General features: G+C 46.2%; 1 protein-coding gene across 1 annotated transcript in view; it reads left to right on the top strand.

Moving 5' to 3' along the window:
- Positions 1–20,370, top strand: part of CCAR2 (cell cycle and apoptosis regulator 2) — a 38,394-nt gene extending 18,024 nt beyond the window's left edge. The window contains exons 11-21 of the mRNA XM_070952247.1: positions 551–714; positions 5,721–5,895; positions 7,894–8,157; positions 9,266–9,496; positions 9,646–9,826; positions 10,878–10,957; positions 13,524–13,670; positions 13,803–13,914; positions 14,725–14,910; positions 16,481–16,686; positions 19,132–20,370. Of these exons, the coding sequence (XP_070808348.1) occupies positions 551–714; positions 5,721–5,895; positions 7,894–8,157; positions 9,266–9,496; positions 9,646–9,826; positions 10,878–10,957; positions 13,524–13,670; positions 13,803–13,914; positions 14,725–14,910; positions 16,481–16,686; positions 19,132–19,188 (1,803 nt within the window). The 3' untranslated portion in view covers positions 19,189–20,370. The remainder of the gene's footprint in view (positions 1–550; positions 715–5,720; positions 5,896–7,893; positions 8,158–9,265; positions 9,497–9,645; positions 9,827–10,877; positions 10,958–13,523; positions 13,671–13,802; positions 13,915–14,724; positions 14,911–16,480; positions 16,687–19,131) is intronic.
- Positions 20,371–22,640: the final 2,270 nt, after the last annotated feature.

The raw sequence follows: 22,640 nt of genomic DNA, 5'->3' as shown, positions 1-22,640 counted from the left end.
AGACCCCACACACCCACTCCACGGTCTGCTTCTGTTGCTCCCCTCTGGGAGGAGGTTTCGAAGTATCTATAGCAGGACTACTAAATTCTGTAACAGCTTTTTGTTCCTTATGCCATCCGTCTGGTAAACTCGCAAGATTCGTTTTTCTCACCATGTACATGTATACATCCGAACTAGACTGTGTTGTTTCTCTGTGTCATATAATATATGTGGATACATGCATAATTTTGTATTTATTTATTGTGTCATGTTTATGTAGTGTATATTGGAGGTGGTGACCGTTTGGGAGCTGTATGCAACGAAATTTCATTTTAATGTATGCCGATTAGTCTACATCCAAAGTGACAACAAAGTTAGATCTAATCTAATTAATCTAATCTAATCTAAAAAATCTAGTCACTTCCACGTCTTCTCTGTATTTCTTGGGGTTTAATCGACAGAGCAGCGCATTCTTTGCAGTTCTGTGTGGAAAGCTTCCCTGGGAGCTCCACGCCCCCTCCCCGAAATCTAAATCAGAGGTCTTTTTCCTGACCATCTTCTCTTTCCTCAGTTCCTGCTGGAAAAGAAGGCAGATGAGCTGGTGCTTCTGGGAGGAGAGTGGTCGCCCTCTCTGGACGGTGCTGACCCAGCTACAAGCCCCACGGTCCTCATCCGCACAGCCATTCGTTGCGTCAAAGCCCAGATCGGCTTGGATTTGAGCCCCTGCACGAAGTGGTGAGTCTTCTGCCGTTGAGCTGGGCCTTCCATCCCCATCATTTGTTGTTGTTGAGATAAGAGTCTGGAGATTCGTTGTGAACTGACGATGCAGGGAGCAAATTGGGGCAATGTCATCCACCGCTCCATGCACCTGTGAGTGAGCTGCAGCTCACATTCCCTTCCGCCTTTTTAACTCCTTTTGGTAGTTGGAAAAGGTGCTCCTGAAGTCATGGAGCAAGAGGCGTTATCCTTTGAGTCCTAGCTCATTCAAGCAAATATAAACAAGATGTGAAGTTTCCGAAAGATGCCCTAATTAATTCATGAGCCATGAGCCGAACTTCAAAAGAAATACAGTCATTTATTAGGAGCACCCTTTCGGCAATATTCGGATGCAGTTAGAACTAATCCCACGTAGATTTACGTTCCCCTATGACCCTGTCTCTCCCCTCCTCTCTGGCCATGTCATAAATCACATTCTCCAATTAACCACTTTGGCTGGCTGTGAAATCCAACACCCTCCTTCTGATTGCGGTCAGGAAGAATGTATGGAATGCACTTCAGTTAGGGAAATCAATCAGCTTTATCAGTTCTCCCTCCCTCCTGCTCATGGCAACTTGAAAGCTTTGCAAGTTGACACAAGAATGTCCCTACAGGTGCTTTTTTTCAAGAGGCACCTGGACTTTCTGTTTCTCCTTTTGAAGACGTTTCGCTTCTCATCCAAGAAGCCCCTTCAGCTCTGTACCTCAATTGTGAAATTAATCTGTCTCATTCTTTCATTGAGAAGTTGGAGGATGTTTTCTCCCCTGGGTCCCTTCCCTTTTGAACCCAGGCGCAGGCTACGGGGGATGAATCTCTGCTGCCTGCATCTCCAACTGAAGCGCAAATGGTTCCTGTAGCCTGCAATTTTTCTGGAAATCCGTTCATACTCCCGCATCAATTTGAAGGGCGTTTATCCCCAAAGCACATGGCTAAATGTCTATGGAGATTCTCCATCATCCAGGTCATGGTTGTCCCAAAGGTGCTTCTCCAAGAGGCAACTGGACTTTCTGGGTTTTCTCTGAAGACGTTTTGCTTCTCATCCAAGAAGCTTCTTCAGCTCCGATTGGATGGTGGGGAATGGAAGGATTGATATTCCTTGCAGGCAGCTTGCATTATGCAATATTAACTCCTTCCATTCTCTACCATCCAGTCAGAGCTGGAGAAGCTTCTTGGGTGAGAAGTGAAACATCTTCAAAACAAAAAAGATTTCCAGAGGGTATTTCCAGAGACTACAGGAACCAGGAGCACCACTCAGGCGACCCTGAGGACAAAGGTAGATCTCCAAGTGCTTCAAGGACCCTCTAAAAGGATGCAAATGAATATCAATCCTTCCATTCCCCACCATCCAGTCACAGCTGAAGAAGCTTCTTGGATGAGAAGCAAAACGTCTTCAAAGAAAAAACAAGAAAGTCCAGTTGCCTCCTGAAAAAAGCACCTTTATTTTATTAGTCATATTTCTATGCCGCCCACTCTCCGAGGACTCTGGACGGCTTACACCAAAGACAGTATACTAAATAGCGTATTGCCCCCCAACAATCTGGGTCCTCATTTTACCCACCTCGGAAGGATGGAAGGCTGAGTCAACCCTGAGCCGCCTTGAGATTTGATCCGCTGATCTGCTGAACTAGCAGTCAGCTGAAGTAGCTGCAGTGCTGCACTCTAACCACTGCGCCACCTCGGCTCATTTGTGACGACTATGACCTGGATGATTGAGAATCTCTACAGACTTTTAGCTATCCAATTTGGGGTGAACCCCCTTGGAATGGTGTGGGAGTAGGAATGGATTTTCAGAGGGAAAAATTGCAGACTACAGGAATCAGGAGCACCACTCAGGTGACCCTGAAGACACAAGTAGACCTTTAAGGGGTTCAAGGACCCTCTAAAAGGATGCAAATGACCAGCTGTCTGCAAGGAGTATCAATCCTTCCATTCCCCACCATTCAGTCAGAGCTGAAGAAGCTTCTTGGATGAGAAGCAAGACATCTTCAAAGAAAAAACTAGTTGCCTTCTGAGAAAGCACCTTTGGGACAACCACGACCTGGAGGACTGAGAATCTCCGTAGACATATAAGCAAGAATGTTGACATGGCACCCAGAGGTCAAGCCATTACTAGCCGTGATTTTTGAGGGACTCGAGTCCATGGATGCTGAAGTGGCAATGCATTTATCGGACTTGCAAATGTTTGTTTCCCTTTATTTTGACTTCCAAGGATTAGAGTCATTTACCTTCATCAATAGCCTCAAAGGTAAGAATAAATAGCCAGCTGGGCCACTAGATGGTGCATTTTGTAACAAATTGTGGTATTGCATGACACTCCACAAGAAAGATATGTGATGGGATTTTTTTGAACGCTTCTGTGCCAAAATCTTGCAGCATTGAGTTGGATCTGTATGACTGGACATCCCGCCCCCCTCTGAAAAAAAAAAAAAAAAAAGAAGGAAGAATTTCTCTTAAGTGTCCTTAATTTGTAGAAAGAGAAGATTGGGGTTGCTTTAGAGCAGAGGTCTTCAAACTTGGCAGCTTTAAGACTTGTGGACTTCAACTCCCAGAATTCTCCAGCATAGCTGGCTGGAGAATTCTGGGAGTTGAAGTCCACAAGTCTTAAAGCTGCCAAGTTTGAAGACCTCTGCTTTAGAGGATAATTTGTACCTCTGAGATTAGAGGGTCAGATTAATGTATATTCCGATTGCCTGGAACAAATTACATTAAATAAATAAATAACATTTTTTATTAGAAAATAAGATCAGCAGGAATCTGTAGATGAGTAGAGAGATACGGGGTCTAGGAAACAGAGGTTGCAAGCCGGTAAAGCAGACTTACTGAAATCTTTTTTTTTTTTGTAGAATTTTTTTTTGTAGAATTATAATATTTAATTGGTGTAAGGGAATGTAGGGAAATAAACTGGGAGTAATCCCATCCGTAGTGTTTACCTTGTGTTATTTTAATTGCGTTTCAATTGAAACAAATCAAAACCTGATTCCCACCTTACAAATTAAGATCACCTTAAAATGATCTTTGATTTGCATAGAATTGAGGATCCTCTTGGCATAAACCACATACTCTCTTCTTTAATCGTAAGGTTGTCTTTGCCTTTCTGTGAGCCAAGTACATCATTTATTTTTGCCACCTGCCGTTTATTTCTTTCCTGGCTTATTTCTCGTCATCTTTTATTTTTATTTTTTATTTTTTTTTAAATTTGATTTATATGCCGCCCTTCTCCGGAGACTCAGGGCGGCTTACAGTGCGTTAAGCAATAGCCTTCATACTTTTGTATATTTTTATACAAAGTCAGCTTATTGCCCCCACAAACTGGGTCCTCAATTTACCTACCTTAGAAAGGATGGAAGGCTGAGTCAACCTTGAGCCTGGCGAGATTCGAACTTACTTTAATTGCAGACAGCTGGTGTTAAAATTACAGTGCTTTAGTCTGCAGAGCTATCCAGGCCCTTGAAGTTCTCCTTTGGAGGAGCCATCACTAGAGGAAGCCCCATTGCCAAGAGAAGACGGATATGGGTACCAAGTAGGAGTTGAGCTTTCTGACGATGCCCAGGCATGAGGATTTTGGTTGGTTTTGGGTCCCTGTGGGCTTTTCAGAGAAGACTCCTTATACTTCCCCATTAATCAAGAACCCTGGGCTTCTGGTTTTTCTGGAGGTCTTGCACATGCTTTTGTGCATGAGCTCTTAGGAGCCAGAGAAGGCTTCACACGCTCTTGCCTTCACCCAATCAGCAATGAGGAAAAAGGCCGGAACTTGGAGTGCATTGGCTTAGTTGAAAGGAGTATGGTTATATATAGCTCCCTTGTGCTAGATAACCATGGCAACCAAACTTATTTTGTGTAAATCAGGCTGCACACGTGACTTGTTGGGGAAGCATCAGACTTGGGAAGAAAGGAATTTTTTTTTTTTTATTTGATTTATATGCCGCCCTTCTCCGGAGACTCAGGGCGGCTTACAGTGCGTTAAGCAATAGCCTTCATACTTTTGTATATTTATACAAAGTCAGCTTATTGCCCCCACAAACTGGGTCCTCATTTAACCTACCTTAGAAAGGATGGAAGGCTGAGTCAACCTTGAGCCTTGGAGAGATTCGAACCAGCAGTAAATTGCAGGCAGCTGTGTTAATAACAGGGTGCTTTAAACCACTGTAGTACCAAGGCTCATTTGGGGGGCCTTGCGAAGCATTGCCACGTGTGCGGTCCAGCCTTGGGATGTTGTCATTCCTCAGAAATCCACGCTCTTCGTTCTGTAGTAGAGCCTGTTGAACTGAAGTTAATTCTACCCGGGCGGAAGTTCAGCCATAAGAAAGGCAAGGAGTTAACAGAACGACCGACCGAAGATCCTGCAGTGCAACGTTAGGGCAGGAATTGCAGGCACTTAATTTTTGTGTATTTAGTTCTGGATGGCAGATTGGTTTTGGGGCTGGAACTTTGCAATTATTGTCATCTTGGCTAAATAACTAACATTTTTCTCCCCAGTAGTTGAGTCTCATTGAGGTAGATGTACAGCAAAGTATTGTTCTACGTTTACAGGTGTGTCATCCCGTGGCCCACGTGTGGCCCTGGACAGTTGGTAATGTGGCCCCACAAGATTGTATAACAAAATAAAAATAAAGGAAGTTTGTTACTTAAGTATGTTAACTATATTTTATATGTAGCCCAAGACAATTTTCTAACAGAACAATTAATCAATGGAATAGTTTGCCTCCCAGAGTTGTGGCTGCTCCATCACGGAAGGTTTTCAAAAATAGATAGCTATTTGACTGGGCTGGTATAAGGCTCTTGCCTTGTGGAGCGGGTTGGACTATATGACCTCCGAGGTCCCTTCCGGCCGTATGATGCTATTCAACCACTTATAGGCACTTTCAAGCACACAGCTCTGCATCCAGCCTGCGGTTGAACTCCCGTGGGTGGGCCTGACACCTTTTGGGGAATAATCATATTTCTGGGGGGTTTTATCTGAATTCTCTGCACTTGATGTTCGTTAGGTACCGGTTTGCTGAGTTCAGATACCTGCGTGAGGGAAACCCATCTTACCAGGAGCAGACGGTGGTTTTCTTGCCAGATATTTGGAGCCTGATGCCATCTCTTGAAGAGTGGGAGGCCTTGTGCAAACAGAAAGCGGAAAAAGCTGCAGCACCTTCGGAAGGAAAAAACGAGGCGGTAAGTTAATTCGACCTGGATCTAAAGTTTAATTTGAGCAGGAAGGGATTGGGGGTCACTCTCAGATGATGGGTAGAAGTGAAGAAAATGCCTAATCCAGGGATCGGCAACTTAAACACTCAAAGAGCCACAAAGGTCCTAACCAGAAGCCCCCTGTTCAATTCTGGAACCCACCGGAAGTCCGGTTCCCCCACCGTAGAGTCGTCTCCTAGCACGGCATCCTATTCCCTCTACCTGTCCTAACCGAAAGCCCTATCAAGTGTGGAGCTGTCCGGCAACAAGGAGCCGCGGCAGAGGGATGAAAGAGCCACATGCGGCTCCAGAGCCGTGGGCTGCCGACCCCTGACCTAATCCATTTCTTTCCATTTATACATGGACTTGTTGTGTTTTATATCCTGCCTCGTTGAGATTTCCACGGATGGCATGTTTTGTGTCCTTAGCTTTATTGCGACCTCCGTTAGTTTAAATGGACAGCTGTGATTTGATTGTTGGTCTTGCCTTTAATTGAAATTAGACATTCTTGGCTCCTGAGAGCAGACTTCTGTTTAACTAGATCAGGGGTCTCCAGAGTCTGGCAACTTCAGATTAGAGTAGAATAGAATTCTTTATTGGCCAAGTGTGATTGGACACACAAGGAATTTGTCTTTGGTGTATATGCTGTTGGTGTACATAAAAAGACAAGATACATTCGTCAAGAATCATAAGGTACAACACTTACTGATAGTCATAGGGTACAAATAAGCAATCAGATCTTATTAGGAAACAATATAAATTGTAAGGATACCAGCAACAAGGTTACAATCATACAGTCGTAAGTGGGAGGAGATGGGTGATAGGAACGATGAGAAGATGAATAGTGGTGCAGACTTAGTGAATAATTTGACAGTGTTGAGGGAATTATTTATTTAGCAGAGTAATGGCATTTGGGAAAAAACTGTCCTTGTGTCTAGTAGTTCTGGTGTGCAGTGCTCTATAGCGTCATTTTGAGGGTAGAGTTAAGACCTGTAGATAGTAGCTGGCTGGGGAATTCTGGGAGTGGAAGTCCGCAAGTCTTAAAGTTGCCAAGTGTGGAGACCCCTGAAATAGATTCAAGACATAGAAACTTTTTGCTGTGGCTCAAAGTTGGCTTTTGAGCAGAACACCTTAAAAGTCGGCCAGATCAGGGCCAAAAAGTCAGAGGGAACCAGCGAAAAACTAAATTTGATTGAATTGGTTCTCCTCTTCAAAAATCGTTGTAGTTTCTTGCTGAATTACAATAAGGTGGCCACTTGTGGGAGGATTTTAGCTGGAGTCTTTGGATCTTCAACTTATGTATCTGTTGTGACCCCGACTCCCGAGCCTGTCCTAACAGAGGAAGAGGACTCAAAAGGTGATGCGGAGGAACTGATAAGGCCTCCCTCTCCAGGACCCTCCTCTCTGGCAATGCCTCAGGTTCCATCCGAAGGCCAAGAGGAACAGCCTGGGATATGCCAGGAGGAAAGCATATTGGAACAACAACAGATAGGGAGCGAGGATGATGAATCCTGGCTTGATCCCAGGCAGCGTCGGAGGGAGAAGCGTGCGCAGAAACGAAAGAGGCATGGGAGGGCCAGAGATTGAGCTGAGTCACTGAGCCGCACCCCACAAGGAATAAAAGTGGGTGTGATTGCTCTTCAGGCTTTGTGACAGTCAGAGTTAAAAACCTGAGAGTCACATCGCGTTACCTGAAATCTGGCTTGTGCATATTTGGATTGGACCTTGGCTAACTCTTGCTTCGTGGATTACTTTTTGCTACTGAACCAGACTGAGGATAAACTCTCTCTTGCTTACTGTGAGTGAAAACTGACTTGGCAGGCATTTCGCAGTTTACTGCCAAAACTCTTATCTGCAAGGATTTCTAGTCTGATTGCTTAATAAAATCTTGGCAGGCGTGCCTGGTTGTGTGTTTGCCCGTGTGGGGAAGGGGGACAGAACAGTATCTCTGATGTTTTGCCCTCTAACGATGACACTTCTAAACAGGTGGAAGAAAATGAACAGCCCTCTGAACCGGCTCCGGAGCAAGAAATGGAGTCCTGTGAGCAGGAAATGGAGGCAGCTGAACCGGTCCCCGAGCCGGTTCTGGAGACGTCGATTTCTGAACCAGAGACCCCAGCTCCACCACTGGAACCAGCCATAATTGTTTCTCCTCATCTGGCACTGCAAAACGGGCAGCCGAGTTGCACCAACCTCTCTCTCTACACTTTGCTCGAGTACAGAAGGCAGCGGGAGAAACTCTCCTTTGAGGTAGGTTCTGTGTCTCTCAGATGGACATTCTTGAGGGATGATTAAGATAGAAGAGAATATTCGTAGCTGAGGGTCTCTACCTTGGTGGTCTCTGGGCTTCGTTTTCTTGCAGATTCATTACCAGATTAGGTGACATCATCAGTGCTAAATGATGGTACCTGGTTTGGTAATGAAACATCTGCAAGAACAATTATTATTGTTCTTGCCCAGTTATTGTTCTAGCCCAATTATTGGCTACTGGTACTAAAAACCAACATGAAGAGAAGCTCCCCGTGGCCTTTTGCATTTAGGTTTTCCCTCTCTTCTGTCCCAGCCATAGGGTGGTATCAAAAGAGCTTGGAAGAAGCAGCCCTGTATGAATTACCAGCAGAATAGGATGAATACAAACAAGGGGGGGGGTGGCGGGTGGGGAACCTTTGAAGATTGAAAGAGTAGAGGTGGATTTTGAGAGGGTACCGTATTTTTCGGAGTATAAAACGCTCCGGAGTATAAGATGCACCTACCTTTTTTGGTGAGGAAAACAAGAAAAAGAAATCTGCCTCTGCCTCTCAGCAATTTTGCCTCGTAACAGCAAACAGCCTGCTTTACTTTCATTTTCGTTTTCAGCAGAGCTTGATTAGCACAAGAAAAAAAAAATCATCTCTCAGCAATTTACCTCCTTGCAGCAAGCAGCAGAGGCCCGCGCAAAACAGCTGAGAGTCGAGAGGCCGATCCAATGGGCAATCAACTTGTGCTAATTAGGCTGTGCTGAAGCAGAAAGGAGCTGTTTCTGCTTGCTGCAAGGAGGTAAATTGCTGGGAGGCAGAGGCCAAAGGGTGGGGGCCAGTGGGTGGGAAGCCTCCCAGCTTCCCAGTGCTGTCTCCGCCAGTGCCAATGTCTCACCAACCCTCTCAACACCTTCTCTTCTCGTTCTTCTCAGCCTCCGATGCCAGCATCCTATCAGCGTGTCCCCTTTCGGCAGATTTCCATCTGTTGAATCCCCAACCTGTTAAGTCAGGCGTACACCGTATAGGCATGTGGACGCTCACATTTCCATAGTTTAGGCCTTGAGATCTGCCCCAGCTTCTTGCCCTCTGATCTCTTTCGCTCCTTCTTTCCCCCCCCTGAGGTGGCAGTGGTGGCAGAGACTTTCCAGGAGATGCTTCAGCGGGATTTCGGCTACAAGCTTTATAAAGCGTTGCTGGCCCTGCCGGAAAAGGAGCAGCCGCCGGAGGCCAAGAATCCCGATTCAGAAAAAGTGCCGAAATCTGAAAAGGAAGCAGAGAACGAACTGAAGGAGGAACCTCAGGAGAAACCCGGAGCAGAAGATGCACCCGATAGTAACCAGAAGGAAGTTCAAGTACGTCTATACAACTCTCGGTTGGCCCCCTCATGTTTGGCCAGTTACTCACATGGTCTTACGTTGCATTTTCTTCCAATTGCAAAGGATAATAAGGGGGGTTCTTTTTATTGGGTAAGGCACAGATATTGTCCTTTTCATTTGTGCAGAAAGAGGGGACTGGGGAGGCCGAGAAGAAGCCCCCGAATCAAGATGGGGCCAATTCAACCAAGGAAGAGAAGGTGAGCGGGAATGTCAAAGCCGAAGCGAAGGATTCCACCGATGACCTCTGTGAGCTGAGCATGGAAGACGACCTCTTGCTGCTAAGAGAGGACGAAGAGGAGGATTTTGGTAAGCAGTCTGGGAAACGGCAACACCGTTCGGTTTAATCTTGCCTGCGTGGTGGGGACACACATTAGCTGCAGAGAGTTGCCCTTATCACTACCCTTAGCTGTAGACAAGACGAAAGTCCCTTGGCTTTTCTCTATGGGGAAATCGGGCTTCCCAAGTTCCTTTTCGCGGCCTTTGGTTGAGGGCTGTCTCCAGACTGCGATGGGTATTGAAAGGCATTTGTTGCGCACTCAAGATATCTTCGTCTGGCTAAGTACGTTGAATGGATCCAGTCAGTGTCAGCATTTCGAGTAGCGCACCCATTGAAAGCAGAACTCGGAAGCAGGTAGATTCCTCAAAGAACATGTTTATTGGATACATCATATCGGCACAGCCGGTGAAAACCAACTCTAACAGTTCCCACGGTTTTCACCTAATTAAGAGAGTAAAATCCCCCCTCCCAGGTGTCACGGGTCACATTGTCCAATTAGGATGGATGGCAGGCTCCTCTTGTCAGCGTTGCAATGCTGGTATAGACAGAGAGAGCAGAGGACAGTAAAAGATAAACTCTGAAACTTTTGCCTGCAAAATCCCTTTGAAGCCTGGTTGTCGTGGAGATAAGTGGGGAGGGGCACATTCCTGAGAAATGACGGGGAAAAGAAGTCTGAAAAATGACTTGGAAGACAGCCAATGAGAAGCAGAGACTTGGGGGTCGGAAAGGGAGGGATTGGGAGGCAAAAGGTCAGTCTTGTCCGCGCGGAGTCATGATCCGGTGGCTGAGCTCAATTAAAGAAAGATTTCCTTAAAGATTGGCAGTTTGGAGATTCCTTTAATCTTGAGACAGTACCGCAGTCTGACACCTCTCCTCCTTCAACAGCCACCTGTTGCAATGACCTTGGTTCCCACAGGAAAACATTTTGTTTTGACTGTTAGCCGGCCTATCTACTTCCCCGCTCCCTTCCCCCCTCTCAGGCTTCGTGGCAACTACGAGGCAGCACAAGATGGCTTCGGTCAGGCTCGCTTCAGAGTTGACAGTCGGCTTCTGAAGCAGGTCATGTTGCCTTATCCACAGGTGTCAAGTTGGAAGACGCCGAAGTGAGATCCGTTGCATCCAACCAGTCAGAAATTGAGCTTTCCTCCCTCCCTGATGTGGTTAGTGGCCAGCTCTTCTTCAAAGTTTGCTTTGCTTGTTTATATCTGAATTTTCTTAACGGATGTCTCCTGCTTTTTAATTAGCTGTCTTGGGAAGACCAGATAAACCAGAGTACGTTTTTCTGGAAACGTTGCCGACTTTGTAACATACCAATTCTGGCGCTGAGACTTGATTCCAAAACCATCTTTAGCAGGCAGATTTGCATAAATTTATATACCGTGTTTCCCCTGAAAATAAGACCTCCCTGGATAATAAGCCCAATCAGGCTTTTGCGCGCATGCGCTAAAATAAATCCCCCCCCCCCAAAAAAATAAGCCCTCTCCAGAAATATTTAACCGCATGTCCCCGCCATTTCCTTGGGTTAGGGTTAGGGAGACAGAGCTGGAAGTCGGGTAAGACGACAAAAAGAGCCCCGTCTTGCTCTATGCGCCCCAAAATAGTAAGACCTCCCCGAAAATAAATATAAGACAGGGTCTTATTTTCGGGATAACACGGGTACAATGTAGATGGTGGCAAAATTATTTTCTCAGAAATTGGATTTTTTTTCATCCTAGGCTAGGCCAGGCTAGGTAATTGAGGGAAAGCTCCAGGGGACTGAGCGGTGTAAACCCCCAAATTCTGGAATGTAGGTATATTTTACCGTGTTTCCCTGAAAATAAGACAGGGTCTTATTTTCGTTTGACCCCTCTAAATAAGGGCTTGGTCTTATTATTGGGGGGGTCTTATTATTTTGGGGGTGCAGGAGGAGACGAGTGTGGGACTGGATGTCCCATCGCTGCCGTCGCCTCCCCTCCCTGTTCTTCGCGCCGGCCAAGCGGCCCAACACATCGCACCCCACCCCAATGGCAACAGCTGCTTCCCTTCCCCGCTGTCCCTTTATCAAGAGGGGTGGCAGGTGGGACGGGAGATGGGGGAGAAGCAGGACGCCCGTCTTACCTTTCCAGCTTCGTCGCATTCCTTGCCGTTGTGTCCAGGGAAACACGCTGTAAAAGAAAACCTCCTCGCGAGTTCGATCAAACTTCTTGAACTCGCGAGAAGGTATTCTTTTACAGCCGGCTTCCCAGGACACAACGGCGAGGAAAGCGACGGAGCTGGAAAAGGTAAGATCTGCGTCCCGCTTCTCCCCCGCCCCACCTGCCACTCCCAAATTTATTTATTTATTTATTTATGTAATTTATATGCCGCCCTTCTCCCGAAAGACTCAGGGCGGCTTACAAAGAGACATTCAACAAATTCGAAAATTACATAATTACATAAAAAATTAAAATCCAATTAAAAATTACTTAAAATTATTTCAGTGTAGAAATCCCCCAACGGGTCAGCCCATTTGATGAAAGAGCCATGCTTAGACCTCAAATCTATAAAGTTGGGATCTCCGAGCCACGGTGGCACAGTGGTTAGAGTGCAGTACTGCAGGCTCCTTCTGTTGCCTGCAATTTGGCACTTCGAATCTCACCAGGCTCAAGGTTGACTCAGCCTCCCGTCCTTCCGAGGTGGGTAAAATGAGGACCGAGATTGTTGAGGGGCAAGAGGCTGACGCTGTAGTCAGCCCCTGTAGTCAACTTAGAACTAAGGAGAAATTTCCTGACGGTTAGAACAATTAATAAGTGGAACAACTTGCCTGCAGAAGTTGTGAATGCTCCAACACTGGAGGTTTTAAAGAAGATGTTGGATAACCATTTGTCTGAAGTGGTGTAGGGTTTCCTGCCTAAGCAGGGGGTTGGACTAGAAGACCTCCAAGGTCCCTTCCAACTCTATTCTATTCTATTCTATTCTATTCTATTCTATTCTATTCTATTCTATTCTATTCTATTCTATTCTATTCTATTCTATTCTATTCTATTCTATTCTCATATTCTATTCTATTCTATTTTCTATTCTATTTTCTTATGTTCTATTCTATTCTATTTTCTATTCTATTTTCTATTCTGTTCTATTTTCTTATATTCTATTCTATTCTATTTTCTATTCTATTCTATTCTATTCTATTCTATTCTATTCTATTCTATTCTATTCTATTTTCTATTCTATTTATTCTATTCTATTCTATTCTATTCTATTCTATTCTAGTCTAGTCTAGTCTAGTCTAGTCTAGTCTAGTCTAGTCTAGTCTATTTTCTTCTATTCTATTCTATTTTCTATTCTATTTTCTATTTATTCTATTCTATTCTATTCTAGTCTAGTCTAGTCTATTCTATTTTCTTCTATTCTATTTTCTATTCTATTCTATTCTATTCTATTCTATTCTATTCTATTCTATTTTCTATTCTATTTTCTATTTATTCTATTCTATTCTAGTCTAGTCTAGTCTAGTCTATTCTATTTTCTTCTATTCTATTTTCTATTCTATTCTACTCTATTCTATTCTATTCTATCCTATCCTATTCTATTCTATTCTATTCTATTCTACTCTGTAAACTGCTGAGAGAGGGGTGGAAAGCTGTATGAAGTGGTATATAAATCTAAGTGCTATTGCTATTTCTGGATCAGTGAAATAGAGCATGGAGTGAAACTGCCCCCCTTTCCTTCCCCCCCCCTTTTTTTTACTATATATACCACGCTTAGCCCAGAGAGCTGGACCCAAGTACTGTGTTGCCCTTGGATGCCCTCCTTGCCTTCATATACTTCGACTTGAATTTCTGTGGCTACCTTCATAGGAAGGATATGGACAAGATCCTCCTCACTTTGGGACTGCACCTCTGTAAAGAGCAGGTGAGCATCTTGCTGGGTTCCGTTGGCGATTTGGAATGAGTTGGCCTCTGCCCCTCCGGACCTTGGGCACGGGGGTCTATTGGCGGCATTTCCCAGGGCCACTCCTAAGGGGGTGTCTCCATCTGCTGGTAGGTGAAACGCTTGGTGAACAGGGTGGTGACTCAGTTTGTGTGCCGTTACCGCAGCCTGCGCTACAGCCGGCAGGAAGGGACAGAGGCAGGCCTCGGAGAGGAAGAATTGTCAGGTGAGTTGCAGGTATGGGGTGGGAAGGGACTTTATGGGGCATTAGGGATGGCATGCCACTGTAGCTTGCTTTCTAAGTTAGGCTCATTCCAGTTCAGCTACGGGTTTCATTGAGCCCTCTGTATGCCAGGAGGAGGTCTGGATGGAGTGTTGGGGGTGTGTCTTAACATTTTTGTCTCCTCCCAACAAAATACAGGTAGTCCTTGACTTTCATTTAGTGACCGTTCAAAGTTACAACGCCACTGAACAAAGCGACTTAACCCTTTTTTTCAGGCTCGCGACCATGGCACCATTCCCCATCTGGTCACGTGATCAAAATTCAAAACGCTTGGCAACCGACTCATATTTCTGACGGGCGCAGTGTCCCGGGGTGTGTGTGTGTGTGTGTGACGTGATTTCCCCCTTTGCGACTTTCTGACGAGCCAAGTCAATGAGGAAAGCCCGATTCACTTAACAACAGGGGCAAGAAAAGTTGTAACGCGGGGTGGGGAGGGCGGGAAGAATTCATTGGCGGCTGTCTTGCTTAGCAAGAAAATTTGGGGGCTCAAATTGTGGTCGTAAGCCGAGGACTTACCTGTATTCCAGGTATGTGAGGATTTCCTTCACAGGATCTCCTCCCATTGAAATGCGGCTCACTTTTGGAAAGCATGATTTTTTTCTCAGGATCGGTCAGTTGCTGAGGAAGAGAATAATACTTCAGCGGGAATGGCGGCAATGGAATTCATATGTTTTTTGCTCTTTTTTCTCGCCGTTCCCCAAATCAAGGTGTTCTTGATTGTTAAGCAGGATAAATGCTACTTCGTTCTTGCAGGCAACCTTCGTTTCTTGCGCTCATCGGTCCCTTTTACCAAATCTACCCGAGAGGCTCAGTCTACCAATTTGATTCCGTACAATGGAGCTGTCCTTAACGTGAGCAAACTCCTGGAAAAGGCAGAGCAAACAGAAAACAGCCGACTCTACCTGGAAAATAAAATCCATACCCTGGAGCTAAAATTGGGTGAGTGCTTGCTGGGGAGGCTTGATAGATTCAATTTAATTTAATTTAATTAAGATTTCATCTACAACCAGCCACCGTGATTCCTGGCAGTTCACCTTGATGACCATCCTGTACCAAGGAAGGAACTGCTTCATTCGATAAACGAATGTTCTGGGTTAACCAGATTTGGGCTGCTAATGTCTGAGTGACCAGCGAATGGCAGCAAAGAGATATGCTTTAAACTTTAAAGTATTTGCTGCCACCCAGTGGTCATGTGGAATTTTGCAGCTTAATTCTGATAACTCTTGTTACATACCAGGCGTTGGCAACTTTAAACACTCAAAGAGTCATTTGGACCCGTTTCCCACAGAAAAAAAAAAAAACACAGCCACAAAGTTTCTAACCGGAAGCCCCCCGTTCAATTCTGGAGTTGACTGGAAGTCCGGTTCCCCCTGCATAGAGTCTCCTTCTAGCGCATCGTCCTTTTTCCTGTCCTAACTGAAAGCCCTATCAATTGTGGAGCTGCCCCTTGCCATAGAGTCTCCTCCTGGTGAGCCGTGCTTCCCCTCCCTCCCCCCCAAAACTAGAAGGTCCTCTCAAAATTGTGGCGCCGACCGGTGACACAGAGCCACAACAGAGGGATGAAAGAGCCACATGCGGCTCCAGAGCTACAGGTTGCTGACCCCTGTTATATACGAAAGCAGGACTCGAGCCCAAAATATTGTATTTATCGGGCGTAGTCTTGTTTGCATGCAAGGGGTACCAAACATTACGTACCCCTTGTAGAATTGAACAGCTTCCTGAGCAAGAACTAAATTGCCATTCGGGGCAGCGAATGTGGAATGAAAAAGTAGTGGGACTCCTTTAGGGGAATTGAGACAGGTGGCTTATGCTTCTACCTGCATGAACATCCAGAAAATGGAGATTGATTGATTTATTTAGAAATTTTACGTAGCCGCCTACTCACTCACAGCGACTCTAGGCGGCTTACAAAGAAAGGGATGGAGGCAGTGGTGGAATTCAATTTTTTTTTGCTATCAGTTCTGTGGGCGTGGCTTGGTGGGCATGGCAGGGGAAGGATTTTGCAAAATCTCCATTCCCACCCCACTCCAGGGGAAGGAAACTGCAAAATCCGCATTCCCTCCCCACTCCTGGGGGAAGGATATTGCAAAATCTCCATTCCCATCGCACTGTGGGGCCAGCCAGAGGTGGTATTTGCCGGTTCTCCAAACTACTCAAAATTTCCGCTAACGGTTCTCCAGAACCTGCTGGATTTCACCCCTAGATGGAAGCATACAGAGGGTGGCAGACAACAAGCAGGCCCATGCATTTAAAATACCATCCAGAGGTTTGGAAAATGTACCTAAGAATTGTGAACGTCAAAGGTTCCTGCCCTGGAATCTCTCCCCCCTGCAGATTCCATAATTACCGTAATTACAGATTACCGTAATTGGCCCTTACATAAATAGGTTCCCCTCCAATGAGATACTGCCAATTTTGGCTCTCCCTTATTCTGACTAGGAGCTTATACCTCTCTCATCTCTTGTTAACTTTTGGCTTGGAAAACCATTTCCACCGACCGCACTCGCAGAAGAGACCCAGCTTCGCTTCTCATCCACCGAGACTTCCAACAAGGCTTTGACGCTGGAAGTGCAGGAATTACAGAAACGCCTGACTGAAGTGGAAGAGCAGTCAAAAGCATCCGAAAAGCAAAAATCCCATTTTCAAAGGCTGCTACAGGAGAATAAGAAACGCCTGGCTCCTTTGCAGCTGGAAATCCAGAAGATAATAGAGAAGGTAAAGCTGACAATCGAACCCAATGGGGCTTTTATAGTAAACCTGGAGTATTGGATCTTCAAGCAGTTATGGCTTGATAGATCTAGAAGTGGACATCTGCTGAGAGGGCTAAACCAGAAACTCCTAGGCCAGGAATTGGCAACCTTAAGCACTCAAAGAGCCACAAAAGTCCTAACCGGAAGCCCTCCATTCAGTTCTGGAGCCGACCGGAGGTCCAGTTTCCCCACCATAGAGTCTTCTCCTAGTGCGGCATCCTTTTTCCTCTACCTGCCCTAACCAAAAGCCCTATCAATTGTGGAGCAGACCAGCGACAGGGAGCCGCAGCAGAGAGATAAAAGAGCCACATGTGGCTCCAGAGCCGCAGATTGCTGACTCCTGTTGTAGGCCAATGATGGCGAACCCTTTTGGCATTGAGTGCCAAAAAGGGAGCGCGTGCGTACGCTTGTTGCGGAGGTAACCCGGAACTGCCCAGGGGCCAATGCGTATGCTGGGAAATAAATTTCTGGTTTCCAGTGCATGCATGTGCACCGGCCAGCTGGTCTTCCGGTTTCTGGACACGCGTGTGCGTGTGACGATCAGTTGCCAGGTGCACATGTGCACACCAGAAAACAGAAGACCAGATGTTCCAGTTTCTGGCACTGCTGCACGCACGAAGGCCAGCTCATCATCAGGCGTGCATGCACACCTGAAACCCAAAAGAACGGGCATATGTGCCATAGATTTGCCATCACAGTCCTAGGCTGTGTCGGCAGCTCTGCAGCACTTAGTAGAGAGTGGGAGAACTGTCGTCCCTCTGGAAGGACGCCTTGCGAACCTAAGAGAATTCAGGTTCTCTGAAGAACAGATAATCCAAATTGTGCTTCCAGATCAGGTGTGTATCTATCCAGAAGTCAATTCCATTTACTGTATTTTTCGGAGTATAAGAGGCACCTTAGGAAAATAAAGCCTGCTTTATTTTCATTTTCGTTTTCAGCATAGCTTGATTAGCACAAGAAAAAAAAAAAAAAACCCGCTCCCAGCAATTTACCTCCTTGCAGCAAGCAGCAGAGCCCCGTGCAAAACCGCTGAGCGCAAAACAGCTGAGTCGGGAGGCCTATCCAATCAACTTGTGCTAATTAGGCTGTGCTGAAGCTGAAATGGTCTGTTTCTGCTTGCTGCAAAGAGGTAAACTGCTGGGAGGCAGAGGCCAAAGGGTGGGGGGCCAGTGGGTCGGCGGGGTTACATTCGGTGTATAAGACGCACCTAAATTTTCACCCCCTTTTAGGGGGGAAGAAGTGTGTCTTATACTCCGAAAAATACAGTAGATTGAGTTGGTGCCTTGCTTTGCAACTTTGTTTGGGGGAGACCAAAGGACGCCAAATGGGGGGGAACCAGGATTTTAGGCCTGCTGCTCATGTTTTCTCCCCTCTGTCCACCTTTGTCCGAGAGCGAATTTCCACCTGTAGAGAAGCCTCGAAGTTTTTTCACACTGCAGCTGAAAAATCAACTATGAGATTGATCTCTTTTTAAAATAGCCTCTCAACAGAAGAGGGATAAAGAGATGAAAATCTTTCTTCCAAGGGATTTGGGAGAGGGAGTTTTTCAATTACAGCCTTTCTCCAGTTGTGCCTGAAATTATGCTGCATCATGTGTCCGCGTGGAACATACAGATAATCAGTTCAGTCAGTGCTCTAAACAAAGATTTTGACTAACACAGTTTAGTGCCACAGTTGGCATGTGGAGCCATATCGGTGGGCATGTAAGCTCAGCTCCGGCGCACATGTGCGCGCCAACCAGCCAATTTTCGGGCCTACTAGAAATAGAGAAACAGGCTGTTTCTGGCCTCTGGAGGGCCTCCGGGGAGGGGGGGGGTAGTGGGGAAGGCTGTTTTCGCCCTCCCCAGGCTCCTAGAAAGGCTCTGGAGCCTGGGGAGGGCAAAAAAACAGGCCACTGTGCCATCGCGTGCCAAAAGTGGGGGGAGTGTGGGTGGGTCGCGCGCGCATGCACAGGGGAGCAGGGCGCATAGAATGGGTGTGGGCACACACGGGCTCCCTCCGCTTTTGGCCCATGATGGCAAAAAGGTTAGCCATCACTGGTTTAGTGTGTCCAGAATTGGTCCACGATCAAGGATTATGGTTAAGAAAAGCATGGCAAGATATTTATAGTAGCTTCAAGACAAACTGATTGGGTTAGAATATAGAATAACAGAATGGGAAGGGACCCTGGAGATCTTCGAGTCCAACCTCCTGCTCAAGCAGGAGACCCTATACCATCCTGGACAAATGGGTTGTCCAATCTCCTCTTGAAGATTTCCAACAATGGCGCATCCGTAACTTCCAGAGGCGGGCCATCGCTCTGATTGTCAGGAAATCTCGCCAGTCAGGTTGACTTGCCAGGTTGCAGATCGTTAACCCTCTTTTTCTCCTCCGTGTCCTCTCTTCCTATTTTCCGTTGGTTCCCTTTCAGACCAATAACTGCTTAGAGAAGAAGGAAGCTACGTCGCCCTCCGTTTCCAGCAACTGATGCTCCCTAGAGAAGGAAGACCATCTTGGCAGGGAAGATCAGTACAACTTCGTTTGATATTTTGGGGCTGTGAGTTAAGCGGTTGGGGGGGAGTTAAGCCTTTGGAACCGTCAACTTTTTGGCCACTTACGTGAAAGGCTGCCGCTCGTTTTCATCCTCGACCACCCCCTCACCCCAGGCTTCGGGGAGGGAAAGGGTCCCTAGTCCTGCATGACTAGGAGACCACAGTTCATCTGCTGGAACCACCCCCTCCCCTTCTTGTTTAAAGGAATATGCGTTAGGTAGGCATTTTGATGGTCTCGCGTGCGAGGAGAGAAGCTACAGGTTAGGTATTTCGGGCTGTTGGCCAACAGCGAGTCTTGGACTGGGAATGTTAGCTCCTTACCGAGAGCCGTGCAGGTCCTGATTGGCGCCAGAAGACCAGGCATTGCTAGCCTCTTTGTGCCGCTGCATGGAGATGTTTTTAAGCCCCCCCTCTCCATTTCCCGTCCCCTCTACGTCCAGCTTGAGGGGATGCTGGGCCAGCTGGTGCCTTGGGGGGGAGGGGGGAAGAAACGGCAACGACCTCCTTGTGGTCGGCAAGCTTTTATCCACTAGCTCTAGGCCAGCAGCTCCTGCCTCTTGCCTTTTCTGGCTCGTGCATTCAGGGCGGCTCGCGAGCTCTGCTCTGGTGCTGTGGCTCAAGCGCGAACACCGTGCATAACTTGGTCCAGCAGTTTCGCCCATTTTAAGGAAAAATAAACACCGCGAGACCCTCCTCCTCCTCCTCCTCAACCCCATGTCATTTACTTGCTCTGGGACCCACTGAGTTTTCATCACTGGCCTTCCGCCGAAATATGGCGGATCTGGGATTTTGGCAGCGGGAGGGGCCTGCGGTCCGTTGAACTTCCATTGGGAAGGCGTAGCGCACAGCTGGAGGGCTGGGACAGCTGGAGGCCATGGTTCCCCCCCCCCGGTGTAGACTTTAGCAGAGTAGCGGGTGGGCCCATGCAAAGCAGTGGCCGGGCTCAGGCCCCCCCCCCTCCAGTAGGTTACTCGCTGCATTTGCCCTGGCCACCTGCTCCCCCACCCTCAGGTGGTCTGTCACTTCTGAATGTGTTGCTTTTAGTCTGTAAATGTGGTAACAACTTGTATTTAACTGGCCAAGTTACTTTTATAAAAGTCTCTTCCTCACTTGGAAACGAGCTCTGCCTCTTCTTTTTGTTCTGTACCCAGGCGCAGCTCTCGGGCGGCCTTTCATTCCACGCGCGCAGCTGGCCGGTTGTTGGCTCAAGGGGGTTGCTCAGTTTGATTCAGGGAGGCAGCCGGAAAAGCACAATATTTGAGAACTCTACTGTAGAGCTTCTCAGTCGTCCAGGTCATGGTTGTCCCAAAGGTGCTTCTTTTCAGGAATCAACTGGATTTTCTGGGTTTTTGTTTCGAAGACGTTTTGCTTCTCATCCAAGAAGCTTCTTCAGTGGGGAATGGAAGGATTGATATTCCTTGCAGACAGCTGGTCGTTTGCATCCTTTTAGAGAGTCGTTGAGGCCACTTGGGAGGTTTATCTGTGTCCTCAGGGTCAACTGAGTGGTGTAAATGGTTCCTGTAGTCTGCAATTTTCCCTCTGGAAATCCATTCCTACTCCCACACCATTCAGGAACACTACGCGGGTGACCCTGAGGACACAGATAAACCTCCAAGGGCTTCAAGGACCCTCTAAAAGGATGCAAATGACCAGCTGTCTGCAAGGAATATCAATCCTTCCATTCCCCACCATCCACTACTCAGAGCTGAAGAAGCTTCTGGGATGAGAAGCGAAACGTCTTCAAAAGAAAAAAAAACAGGAAGTCCAGTTGCCTCCTGAAAAAAAACACCTTTGGGACAGTATTTGAGACCATGCTATGGTGTCGTTTGCTTTACCAGTATGGGGAAGAAAAACAGTACAAAACTTTGGGACTGTTTTGTGTTCATGTTTACGAGAGTGGTTGAGTTTGACCATAATTAATAAAATGTTGCCCGTACCTCAACTCTTAAAATGTATATAATGTGACTTAAACAGAGAATGTGAAGTTATTTTCGGCTGCCTTCAAACAGCTTTGCAAAATTAATTAGGCAGCTTTTCCATGCATCGGTAATCAGTAACGGGTGCAGCTCCACTCATACACAGAGGGAAAGAGTCAAATAACCCACTAAAGTTTTGGGTTTTTTTTTGTTTTTTTTTTTTAAAAAATAAAATTAGAAGTATGGGTTACAGAAGAACCAAAAGAATCATCTACAATATTTTCATTAATCATAATTAAAGACAGGCAAGACAACAGTTGGAAGGCACCAGTACAAACAAACCAGGAGTTAGTCCAGAAAGATAAAAGAATACCGACATTCCTGGCTAACCACCACCAATAAGAAGAATATTGATTAGTTTAAATCGCAGCCACCTGCATATGATGGCCAAAGGATTTCACCAACATGCCGTGGAAGCAGACGGTTTTCTCTGTAAATAACATTTCACTAGTGGTGCACTTCCATAGAAACCTGCACAGTGCGAGATATAATATTCATGTAGATTGTAGCAAGGGAAAGTATAATCTGTGTCCTTTCCTGTTCTTTGAAAATCATGATTTGTGCTCATAAGAATTACTGTATTTTTCAGGCTATAAGACGCACCTTAGTTTTTGGGGAGGAAAATAAGAAAAAAGCTGATTGGCAGGTGGATTGGCCTCCCGGAATACCCCCAATCAGCTGTTCCCAGAGGTGAACTTTAGTAACAGGTTTGTTGGTTGTGAGTTCTGTCCCTTGCCTTTTTTTTTCAGTCTTTCAAATTGAGGTTTCCGTGGCTTTTTCCAGCCTCTCAAACGGAGGTTTCCGAGGCTTTTTTCAGCCTCTGAAACCTCCATTTCAGAGGCTGGGCGGGGCTACATTCAGTGTATAAGATGCACCCAGATTTTCACCCTCTTTTAGGGAGGAAAAACGTTTGTCTTCTACTCTGAAAAATACGGTATATTACATTCAGTAGGTTTAAGCTACTATACCAATCCGTTTTTAAAGGATGCCATTATTTTTGAGACAGCTTTCAATGCCACGAAGACACAAACCAGACAAGGGGCCTCTCACCGAACGAGGCTTCAGTGCAATGATGACATTCTTTAAACATCGGAAGTAAAAAAAAATTAGCCAATTAGCAAGAGCCTGGTGGCGCAGCAGACTAATAGCCTGTTATTAACATTCAGCTGCCTGCAATTACTGCAAGTTCGAATCTCCCCAGGCTCAAGGTTGACTCAGCCTTCCATCCTTTGTAAGGTAGGTAAATTGAGGACCCAGTTTGTGGGGGCAATAAGCTGACTTTGTATAAATATACAAAAGGATGAAGGCTATTGCTTAACGCATTGTAAGCCGCCCTGAGTCTCCGGAGAAGGGCGGCATATAAATCAAATTAAAAAAAAATTATGTTACTGGTAATATTTTTTTGAGGGGGT

This window comes from Pituophis catenifer, unplaced genomic scaffold, assembly GCF_029215685.1.
Source record: "Pituophis catenifer annectens isolate HBS135680 unplaced genomic scaffold, rPitCat1.0.hap2 SCAF_12, whole genome shotgun sequence".
NCBI classification, from domain to species: domain Eukaryota; kingdom Metazoa; phylum Chordata; class Lepidosauria; order Squamata; family Colubridae; genus Pituophis; species Pituophis catenifer.
The sequence above is the reverse complement of the archived record's forward strand: the minus strand, read 5'-3'. Positions and strand labels throughout refer to the sequence as shown.